Genomic DNA, 11,474 nt, shown 5'->3' on the forward strand with positions numbered 1-11,474 from the left:
TCATTTGGGTTAAAGAGCTTCTACATATTGGTGTATTAACCATTGCAGAAACATAAAAAAATGATTTTGGTAATTACCAATGCTGTTAATTAAGGACAGCTATGGCATAAACCTTACTTTGGTTAGGGTTAGGGTGGTCTAATAAATTTATAAACCTCTTAACATTAGTATTATAGGAATCAGTTCTTCAGATACGTAAAGCATGAATCATGTCTCAGCATTGACTTGAAAGAGGAACAGTCACACTATGGCCATGTTCTTAAACTGATAAAATGTCAGAGACAAACATTTTTAAAGAAGTCAAATGTCAGCTTTAAATCCATTCAGGAGTGTTTGAACTACAGAGAGCACAGAGACACCCAGGAACCAAACCTCAGCCTAAACCCAGGATAGAGAGGTTTGGTGAATCTGTATTCAAAAGTATGAAGATGGACCAGTTTATCAGATGAGACTCTGTAGAAAGACAGGGTCCCACCAGGATGGTCCACATAGACAGCTACTCTAACAGAGACAGAGGCAGCGTGCGCCACTTTAGTTAACATGTTATTGTGACGGACACTATACTCGCCATCATCACAGAACAGAGTCCAGGACGGAGGGTACCGTCCAAACTCGCACTCTTCACTGTCTCCTCTCCTTCTGACACCTTTGTAGCTCACCGCTACCTCAACCTCCCCATTCAGCTCCACCTCCCAGTAACAGCAGCCAGTCAGACCAGTCCTACACAGAAGCTGGGTAGCCGTGTAAAATCTGTCTGGATGTTCTGGATATGGCTGATTCTCCGGAAGATGGTGCACTGTTCTGTTGTTGTTAGACAGTTTGAGTCTCTTGTTCACAGTGTTCAGGTCCACTTCCAGCTCACAGGCGTCTGAGAGAGAAGGAAGCATCACAGCTTCAGGTTACCACCGGTTCATGTATTACCATAGTTACAGACAGTCAAAGCAAACTTTTATCTCATGTTAATGTGTCAATAATGCTGGGAAACCATGGTTGCTGCAGACCTGAGTCATCACTGCTAAATACAACCCCATTTCCAAAAAAGTTGGGGTGCTGTGTAGAATGTAAATTTAAAAAATGCAATGATTTGCACATCTCTCAGTAGAAAATACCACATGTTGAAACTGAGACGTTAAAGATATTATCTCATTTTGAATTTGATGGTGGTAGAATGTCTAAAAAAAGTTTGGATGGGGCGACAAAGCCCTTGAAAAGTAAGTGGTACCAATGAAAAACAGCTGGAAGAGCAATTTTTATTAACTAAATAGGTTTAATTGACAACAGGTCAGTAACATGACTGCGTATAGTAAATGGAGCATTTTAGAGAGGCAGAGTCTCTCAGAAGTAAAGATGGGCAGAGTTTCACCAATCTGCAAAAAACTGCTTCTAGAAGTGTGGAACAATTTCAGAGAAATCAACATATCAACATAAAATGTGAGGACTTTAAATATCCCACCATCCACAGTACATGAAACCATCTAAATATTCAGTGAATCTGGAGAAATCTCTGCACAACAGACAAGTTTAAAGGTCAGTGCTGGAGGCTCATAAGCTTCTGGCCCCCAGGTGGCACTGCAATAAAAACAGGCATGATTCTGTACTGAAAATCACTGCATGGACTCATAATTGTCTACCAGACTCCTGAATGAAAATCATCATTGTGTTTTCTCAAATCAAACATTAAACTGTACTCACACTTCCTTAGACCAGGTTTCAGTCTGTGAAGTCCACCATGATCAATCCTAGGGACAGAAAAAAAAAAAGTTAATGTCACATGTGCTCATTCTGATGTTGCCTTGTTGTAGTCTTATTCTTCTGTTGGTATTAAAATGGCATTTAATTAGAAATAGTGTAAAAAAGACTGAAAAACAATACACAGTATACAGAGTAGGCTACGAAAGAGAGAAAGTCTGAGACTCTAAGTCTAAGATTATTCTTGTTTTTGAAATAAACGTATAAATAAACTGACTTCCGTTGACATTTATTGGCCTATGTCTTTAACCTTGCAAAGCAGATGGGTTGGCCATTATCGTCAGGCAAACCATCTAGGAAAGCTCCAATCTGAGATGAATGTGTGTTAATTGGACCTGACCAATCAGTGCCATTAAAGGAGAAGGAGGCTGTAGCTATGGGTGGGGTTTAGTTGTACTGGGAGAGGGTGGCAGCAGCTGGTCTGTATGTGTCTGTACCTCAGTGTTTTCAGTTTGCAGAGTGGATCCTTCAGTCGAGCAGTCAACAGTTCCTCTCCTTGTTCTCCAGGATGATTGTAGCTCAAGTCCAGCTCTGTCAGGCAGGACGAGCCCAGAGCTGAGGCCAGGGACTCACAGCCTTCCTCAGTGACCATGCAGCCTGACAGACTAATCACACACAAACACACATAGAATTACAGTTTTAGTCTTAGTTCTGCATCACTACACTGTTTTGAGTGGCAATGTAAGGTTCTACTTTTTGTCACTTTTCTTCTCTGCTATATCAATGGTTTTTGACTGGTTATCATGTGGGAAATAAACAATAGGTTTAACCTGTGTTGAAATGCCACTGGATTGTCTGAAGGTCTAAAACACACCATGCCAGAAGTGTGCACAAAGCAGTTGTGGTGTCACCCTTTGAATAATGTCAGAAGACTCGGGTCAGGATGGCTAAGAGAATGAGAAGATGCCAACTTGCATGTTACCCATCCAAATCGATAAACTTGAATGAAACTGATCATTATTTTTTTGTTAAACCAAACCAATACTGGACTCAAACTAAGCGTGGGCTCACCACACAGCGAAGCCATGCAGAGAGAACAAGGCCAGAGGCCTAGCTCATTGGTGAGCAGGTAAGAATACCCAGCTTGTGCATCCTGTCATGAAAAAAGTTCCCTCTTTCTACTGTCAGCCATGAATTTTCTTCCACTTATCCAGAGTGAGGTATCATTGGCAGCAGTAATTCTGAGGCATTTCCAGGCCAAATGAGATATGTAATGCCTCAACTGAGTCCTTGGTCTACACTGGGGTCTTCTTACAGTTGTATGCACCTGGAAGACCTCCAAAGGGAGGCAACCAGGAAGCAATTGACTCAGCAGCCTACTCGAACCCACAAACTTGAATGAAACTTGAATTTCACTCATGATTAATAAAATGTCCATCCATCCATCCATCCATCCAGTGACATTTCAGAGCTTTTCCTGGGGGATTCTGGGGCATTTCTAGGCCAGATGAGATATGTAATGCCTCCAGTAAGTCCTAGGTCTACCCTGGGGTATACTCCCTGTTGGACGCACCTGGAAGACCCCCAAAGAGAGGCGATCAGGAGGCATCAGAATAAATACCCGAACCGCTTCAACTGGTTCCTATCTCTGAGGTTGAGCTCAGACACCCTCCCAAGGAATCAGCGAGCTCACTCTTTCAGTCATTACCCACAGTTCATGACCATAGGTAAGGGTTGGAATGAAGATTAACCAGTTAATTGGGAGTTCCAGGTTAAATCCCTCTTCATCACAACAGTCCAGTACAATGACTGCAATACTGCCAGTGCTGCACCAATCTTCCTCTCAATCTTTTGGTCTACCCTCACTGGTGAACAACACACCAGTATTCTTGAACTCCTTCACTTGGGGCAAAGATGGAAGCAATCTGCCATTTTCCTGCAGAGAACCATGGCCTTGGAGGTGCTGACTCCTGAAGCTAACATAACTACATCATCTGCAAAAAGGAGAGATGGAATCTGAGGTCACCAAACCAAAAACCTTCCTCACCTAAACTGCACCTTGAGATCCTGTCCATGAAAATCACAAACAGAATTGGAGGTAAGGGGTAGCCCCAGTGAAGGCCAACATGCACTAAGAACACGTAGTAAGTTGGGACTTTATCTTTCTCTTACAACCCGCTCTTGGGTCCCAACCCACCAAGTGTTTGAATGACACTAATCATGGCAGATTCTCACAACAAGGCGGTTCATTTAACAGTGAAATGATCTCTGCTACAATTCTACCTTTACTGCTGCTGGCAAAGCATTTCAACCAACACTCCAGCCTCCGGCTTTCAAGTCTGACTACAGTGACCCATTTGTCCTAGCGCTAACCTGAGAGTTTCCAATCTGCAGTGTGGACTCTTTAGTCCAGCAGACAACAGCTTCACTCCTGAATCCTGCAGGTCGTTGTTACCCAGGTCCAGCTCTCTCAGAGTGGAGGACTTTGAGCTGAGGACTGTAGACAGAGCTTCACAGCCTCTCTCTGACAGATTACAGCCACTCAGCCTGAAAAGACATCAGAAGCAAGTGCAAAAGAAAAGAAAATTGTTATTTCTGATTATGGAAAAACTAGATTTATCCATAAAGATTCTGAGGGTGCACTTACAGCACTTTGTTGGAGACTTTGACCACTGGCAGCAGCCTCAGGAGAGCCTCCTCTGAAGCAGAGAACTTCTTCAGGTCAAACACAGCCAGATATTTCTCTGATGAAAGCAAGATGAAGACCAGAGCTGACCACTGAGCAGGAGACAGTTCATCTGTGGAGAGGCGTCCTGATCTCATGGACTGTTGGATCTCCTCAACTAGAGAACGATCATTCAGTTCATTGAGACAGTGGAACAGATTGATGCTTTTCTCTGCTGATGTATTCTCACTGATCTTTTCCTTGATGTACTGGGCTGTTTCCTGATTGGTCTGTGAGTCACTTCCTGTCTCTTCCATTAGACCCTGTAGAAGACGTTGATTGTTCTGCAGGGAAATACCCAGGAGGAAGCGGAGGAACAAATCCAAGTGTCCATTTGGACTCTTTAAGGCCTGGTCCACAGTGCTCTTATACAGATGTTTGAGTCTATGTTTGACATCAAAGATATCAGAGATCCAGGGTGCTGTTGGTCCCTCTGACTTTAGATTGACTGTAGAGTTGATGAAGATCAGGTGGACGTGAAAGGCAGCCAGGAACTCCTGGACACTCAGATGGACGAAGCAGAACACTTTTTCCTGGTACAGTCCTCTCTCCTCTCTAAAGACTTGGGTGAACACTCCTGAGTACACTGAGGCTTCTCGCACATCGATGCCACACTCCATCAGGTCTGATTCATAGAAGATCAGGTTTCCAGTCTCCAGTTGTTCAAAAGCCAGTTTCCCCAGAGACTCAATCATCTTCCTGCTCCCCGGACTCCAATGCTGATTCATCTCAGCTCCTCCATCATACTTGACGTTCTTCAGCTTGGACTGAACCACCAGGAAGTGGATGTACATCTCAGTCAGGGTCTTGGGCAGCTCTTCTGTCTCTCTGGTCTTCAGCACCTCATCCAGAACTGTAGCAGTGATCCAGCAGAAGACCGGCATGTGGCACATGATGTGGAGGCTTCTGGATGTCTTGATGTGGAAGATGATTCTGCCGACCTGCTCCTCATCTTTGAACCTCTTCCTGAAGTACTCCTCCTTCTGAGGGTCGGTGAACCCTCTGACCTCTGTCACCATGTCAACACACTCAGAAGGGATTTGATTGGCTGCTGCAGGTCGTGTGGTTATCCAGAGACGAGCAGACGGAAGCAGGTTCCCTTTGATGAGGTTCGTCAGCAGCACATCCACTGAGGTGGACTCTGTGGCATCAGTCAGGATCTTGTTGTGGAAATCCAGAGGAAGTCGACACTCGTCCAGACCGTCAAAGATGAAGACGACCTGGAACTCTTCAAACCGGCTGATTCCTGTTTCTCTGGTTTCAGTAAAGAAGTGATGAACAAGTTCCACCAAGCTTAACTTCTTCTCTCTCAGCACATTCAGCTCTCTGAAAGTGAACGGAAAAGTGAACTGGATGTCCTGGTTGGTTTTGCTTTCAGCCCAGTCCAGAGTGAACTTCTGAGTTAAGACTGTTTTCCCAATGCCGGCCACGCCCTTCGTCATCACTGTTCTGATTGGTCCATCTCTTCCAGGTGGGCCTTTAAAGATGTCTTCTTGTCTGATGGTTGTCTCTGGTCTGTGGGGTTTCCTGGATGTTGTTTCAATCTCTATGACCTCGTGTTCATCGTTGACCTCTCCAGTTCCCCCCTCAGTGATGTAGAGCTCAGTGTAGATGTCATTCAGAAGGGTTGGGTTTCCTGCTTTTGCAATCCCTTCAAACACAGACTGGAACTTCTTCTCTAGGTTGGATTTGAGTTTGCGTCGGCACGCTGAAGCAGCAGTTCCTGAGGAACCAAACAAGAGGAGATATTAATGAAAGGTGAACCATTAAAGTGTACTTGTGCAGCTCTTTTTCAACCACAAATGTTTGGGATTGTTGGGAACCATCTGAACCATGATCTTACTGTTCCATATACACTCAGCCAGCTCCTTCTGCTCCATTTTCCTCAGGAAGTCCACTGTGATTTTCAAAAACGCCTCTTTGCTGCTCCTCTGCTCTTCATCTTCACCAACCAACACCTCTCCATCCTCACTCTGACTCTCTGAACATTCTGGGTAACTTTGAACTAAAACTCCTTGGACTCTCTTAAGCTCGTTCTTCACAAAGGTGATAATATTCTCCTCTAGCAGCTGAAAAAAAAACAAGAAAATTGACATAAAATCTAAATGGGGAGAGCATAGCCTCTGTTTCATTTGATGTACATACCATAAAGATGGACTTCAGTTCTCTTTGATGCTGCACATTTGACTTTTCACCAGAGAGTTTTGACATTTCAATCTGAACTCTGCAGAAAAGAAGCAAGTTTGAACCCTGTGGGTTGAGGTAACAAATATCGCCTTTTTTTTTATCAAGTATCTTCTGCACCCATCAAAAATCAAGAAGGGCTAAGTGGAATTCATCAAACTGTGAACTGTGGAAATAGCCATAGATACGCTGTTATTTGGAAGTACTTCAAAGTACACTATATAGATAGCCCATTTCACCAACAGGGACTGTAATGAGGTTGTATTAAAGTCCATGTACTTTAATATGGAGTTGGCCCCCATTGCAGCTATAACAGCCTCAAGTCTTCTTGGAAGGCTTTCTATAAGATTTTGGGGTGCTTTTTTGGAATTTGTGCCCATTCATTCTGTAGAGCTTTTATGAGGTCAGTCACTGATGTTGGATGAGAAGGCCTGGCTCACAATCTCAGTCCCAGGTCATCCCAAAAGTGCTAGATGGGGTTGAGGCCAAGGCTCTGAACTCATCAAACCATGTCTTTATAGTCCCTCTTCATGCACTGGGGCTCAGTCACCTTGGAGAAGAAAAGGACTTTCCCAAACTGTTGCCACATTAAGGTTGCCCATCACTGGAGATAAGGGGCCTTGCTCAAAATCTTTAAAAAGCTAAATACCAGTATACCTCCTCCACTAAACTTCAGCTGACAACATGCAGTCAGGCAGGTAAAGTTCTCCCAGCATTCACCTGTGCATGCAGCTGCTCGGCCATAGAAACTCATTGACTGAACATATTTAGAAAGGCAAAACAGAGAGCTTTCACAGGAAAAAAACAAGTTAGTGTCCATGACTTTCGGTTCAAAAGTTACCAAGCAGTTTACAAAGGGGTGTGCCTGTGGCACGGATCGATGCCACTGGAGCTCTAAGGATTAACCAGACTGGCCAAATATTTGGCCACGGAGTTCCTTAGACCCACAAAACAAAGTATGATTCTCTGGATCGTCACATGAGTCTTTCTCAAATGAGTCAGATGTTGATAGTTTTGTCTGAGAAACTCTTACCTTTCACCAGCAGATTGACCATCTTGAAACGTCATAGGTTGACCCATAGACCTGTCACTCCTCATGGACGCACAGCCGGGTTCCGGAGAGTCTGATCTTTTTAATCATAGCACAAACATATTTTGGTTACTGTTTAACTCCTGGAAATGTCACACAAATATCACCATAAAGTGCTCTATTACAATGTGAAACTGTGCCCTGCACCTGTTAGGCCCAGAATTCTCTGACAAGTGAAGATTAATGGAGGTTTGGACCCTGGGTGTTAGATTAACAAAAAAAAGTCATTTTCATGAGGAAAACATAGCATTTGGGTGCAATGTCGTAACTGCACAATGTAGGGATTTTTTTTTTTTCATCAATAAAGCTTCTTGGCTGCAGATCATTTCCATTTGGCAGTGCATTCAAAATGCTGTATCTGTAGGACAAAGCACATTATGATGCTCTGGATTGTTACGAGTCTTTCTCCAGAGAGGCAGGCACTGATAGTTTTTTCAGATAAATTCTTACCTTTCACCAGCAGGTTGTCCATCTGTAAACTTCACGGGTTCACCCATAGACCTGTCACTCTTCATGGACACACAGCTAGGTTCAGGAGACTCCGGTCTCTGCATCCTAATGTAAAACAAATTTAAGTTATTGTTCATGCCATATATATTCTTACTGCATGTTAACAATGGGTAGGTGAAACTCTGTCATAGACATGTTCTTAGGCATGGATGTTCTGAAAAGTTAAGAGTGGGGAAAGTTTCCCCCTTTTGTTAACCTCCTGAGACCTGGGCTTTTGTTTGAAATGCATTTTTAGTTTCTCCCACTTATTTGGGATAATTTGGACCTAAGGCGAAAAGCTCAGCCTCGTCTTTGAACAGGAATTAATAATAATAATCAAAAATGAAGTTCAATATCAGTCGAAATCCCCTAAAATTTCAAAGAAATTGCCTAAAATTTTTGTGAAAAATTCTTTAACATATTTTTAAAGTTTCTAATAATAAGACACTTCAAATAATCCCAAAATGTTTCAATTAAACTTTATCATTGAAGCCAAAATTTAATTTTATAAAAGACTAAATAAATTCTACTTAAGTTTCTGAAAATTAAAAAAAAAAAATCCCCACAATGTACAAATACATTCCCCATGATTCCATGAAAAATTTAGAACAATTCCTCCAAACATGCCAACAAATTCCTTGAAAATCCCAATAAGTTCTAGAAATATCCCAATCCCAAAACTAAAAAATAATAATTTCCCAAGATTCTGTAGCACACCTTAAAATTTTGAAGAGAATGTTCCTTGAGGAACTGAAATAAAAAAATCCCCAAAATTACAAAACATTTTCCAAAATGAACACAAAAAATGACTAAAAATGAAAAACAAACAAATAAAAAAACCTAAATATTTCCATGCAAATGCTCATTGCAAAAACAAAAAAAAGAAACTCTCAAAAATACAAAAAACAACTTTAATTTTTCCATGAAAATACTTAAAGAATCTGATAGCAAATTCTCCCAGTACTTCTAGTGAAGTAACTTGAAGGGACAGAACAAACATTTTTCTAAAAAATTCCAAAAGTAGAAATTTCACTCTTTAGTAGGAAAGCTAGAATGTATTGTCCTCATATGTGCATGAAGGGTCTTAGGAGGTTAAAGTAGAAAAAAAACCCTCTATTTTAAGAGGAAACAGCATTTTGGTGCAATACCATGTTTGCACTAGATGGATATTTGTTTAAAAAGGTACTTTATTATTGATAAAGTTTATAAAGTGTGAGATATTTTCTCTGAGAAATTCTCACCTTTCATCAGCAGGCTGTCCGTCTTTAAACTGCATAGGTTGACCCATAGACCTGTCACTCTTCATGGACACACAGCTGGGATCAGGAGAGTCTGGTCTTTGCAGCCTGACACAAACAAACAAGACTGCTGTTAGGTTAAGGTAAGGTGTCACGTGAAAACTTTCCCCACAGCCTGGGGGCCAGATTGTTACTAATCGTTTGAGAGTCATAGTAGGATGCTTAAAATAACCAGTAATTTTACAAAGAAAGCAAATACATAGGTTTCATCAAAATGTAATTTCATCAAATTGGTTTCTAAAAATAAATTTCAAATCTTAATTCATGTGACCACAGTAAAGTTTCCCATGTTGCTTCAGTCCATTTTAAATGAGTTTTGGCCCAGAGACAACATCGGTGTTTCTGGATCCTGTTCACGGCTTCTTCTTCCCATGATACAGCTCTTACCTGCATTTTTGGATGGCACCATTAGCTGTGTTGACAGACTGTGATTTCTGGAAGCGTTCCTGAGCCCATGCAGTGATTCAGAATCATGCCTTTTAAAGACGTACTGCCTGAGGGTTTGAAGATTTAGAGCAGGGGTGTCAAACTCAGTCACAGCAGGGGCCGGATTCTGGATTTAGGTCTAACCTGAGGGCCTAACAGGGTCAACATTTAACCATAACTGTCAACCTCATTTTCACTAGTAATAAAATATGAAAAACCCAGCACTGATGATAAATCATTTGGAAATTCAAAAAAGTAAAAATGATAAGTTTAAAGGCTCAAATCTGAGAAAAAAATTCCAACTTATTAGTTCAAAAGATCAGAACATGGTATTAAAAATGGAAAAATAATGTTTTTAAAGGAAAATATATGAGGAGAAAGTTAAAATAATAAGTTTGAAAGGTCAAAATATAAGATCAAATTTGAAATCATGGGTTTAAAAGTCAAAATGTGACTTAAAATTTTGAATTGTGAGTCTTATAGATTAAAATATGGGATTAAAAATTGTCAAAATATGAGCTAGAAGTCAAAATGATGACTTAAGAAGTTAAAAATATGACTTAAATTTAAAATTAGGAGTTTAAAAGGTCAAAATATGATATAAAAAGTTTTTTTTTTTTAACAAAAATATCAAAATTTGAGGAAAAAAAATCAAAATCATGAGTTCTAAAAGTTAAAATATGGGATTTAAAAGCCAAACTAACAAGTTCAAAAGTTCAAAATAAAGTCCAAGTTGAAAAGGTCAAAGTATGAAATGAAAAGTCAAAATCATAAATTTGAGTTGTAATCTTAAGATGCAAAATTAAAAATATGAAATAAAAACACAAATTAATTTCTTTCTCCACAATCTTGACCTATTAAGCAGACTTTCTAACACTTTACGTTTTTCTGATTTTTATACTGCTTTACTTATACTGCAGGAAATCTGCAGACCTCATACTGGTGGGCCAGTTATAATACAAATGTGATATGATCCTGCAGGCCGGATATAATCATTCCACTGGCCGGATTTGGCCCCCGGGCCTTGAGTTTGACACCCCTGATTTAGAGTGTCCAATGCTGACCTTTGGCCTTGGCAGACTCTGCTATCAGGCCCCCTTAGGTAAAGTTTGTGTTTGTACATTTATTTCCTTCACCATATTTATCATAAAAACACCAGCCTGATATGCAGAGCAATAGAAGAAGTCAAAAATACTTAGAGCGAGCCACTTGCACACCCCAAAGTTAGAGGGATCAGTTATAGAGATCATCTCACCGAAGTGCTTCTTCTTCTTCACTCAGAGAGGTTTTACTGGGAGGGATTCCCTTCTCTGGTTCCTCACACTCATCCATCGCAGTGCGCCTCCTGCCGTATGTCAGCTGTCATGAAAGAATCAGTAGGAAGATCTTTAATAGCACAATTTGTTTCCTTGGAGACTTGGAACCTTTATGTATTTCAAACATAGTTTTCACTACTTCATTTCCCTTTTGATTTTAATTAAGTCTAATGCCTTTTATACACTCCTTGTTTTCCAGGGATCAACAGAGCTTAACCCTTAAGAGATCCTAGGGACATTTTGTGCCATTCATTTTT

At 40.9% G+C, this 11,474-nt stretch overlaps 1 protein-coding gene across 1 annotated transcript; it reads right to left on the bottom strand.

The window, feature by feature from the left end:
- Positions 1-338: 338 nt before the first annotated feature.
- Positions 339-11,233, bottom strand: LOC121504327 (NLR family CARD domain-containing protein 3-like). Its single transcript, XM_041779039.1, has 11 exons — positions 11,157-11,233; positions 9,419-9,523; positions 8,139-8,243; positions 7,632-7,727; positions 6,560-6,638; positions 6,258-6,483; positions 4,337-6,137; positions 4,063-4,236; positions 2,187-2,354; positions 1,693-1,739; positions 339-868 (listed from the first exon to the last, which is right to left on the bottom strand). The coding sequence occupies exons 1-11, from the start codon at positions 11,231-11,233 to the stop codon at positions 339-341; spliced, it is 3,408 nt and encodes a 1,135-aa protein (XP_041634973.1).
- Between the last annotated feature and the right edge of the window lie 241 nt (positions 11,234-11,474).

Source organism: Cheilinus undulatus, linkage group 22 (assembly GCF_018320785.1).
Source record: "Cheilinus undulatus linkage group 22, ASM1832078v1, whole genome shotgun sequence".
NCBI classification, from domain to species: domain Eukaryota; kingdom Metazoa; phylum Chordata; class Actinopteri; order Labriformes; family Labridae; genus Cheilinus; species Cheilinus undulatus.

Bases quoted from the DNA above. Each gene is read 5' to 3' on its own strand.
- LOC121504327 (XM_041779039.1), bottom strand. From the start codon at position 11,233: ATGGATGAGTGTGAGGAACCAGAGAAGGGAATCCCTCCCAGTAAAACC. The intron at 8,244-9,418 runs GTGAGAATTTCT...GTTTTACATTAG, and splicing joins GGACAGCCTGCTGATGAAAG to GATGCAGAGACCGGAGTCTC. The intron at 7,728-8,138 runs GTAAGAATTTAT...ATGATTAAAAAG, and splicing joins GGACAACCTGCTGGTGAAAG to ATCAGACTCTCCGGAACCCG.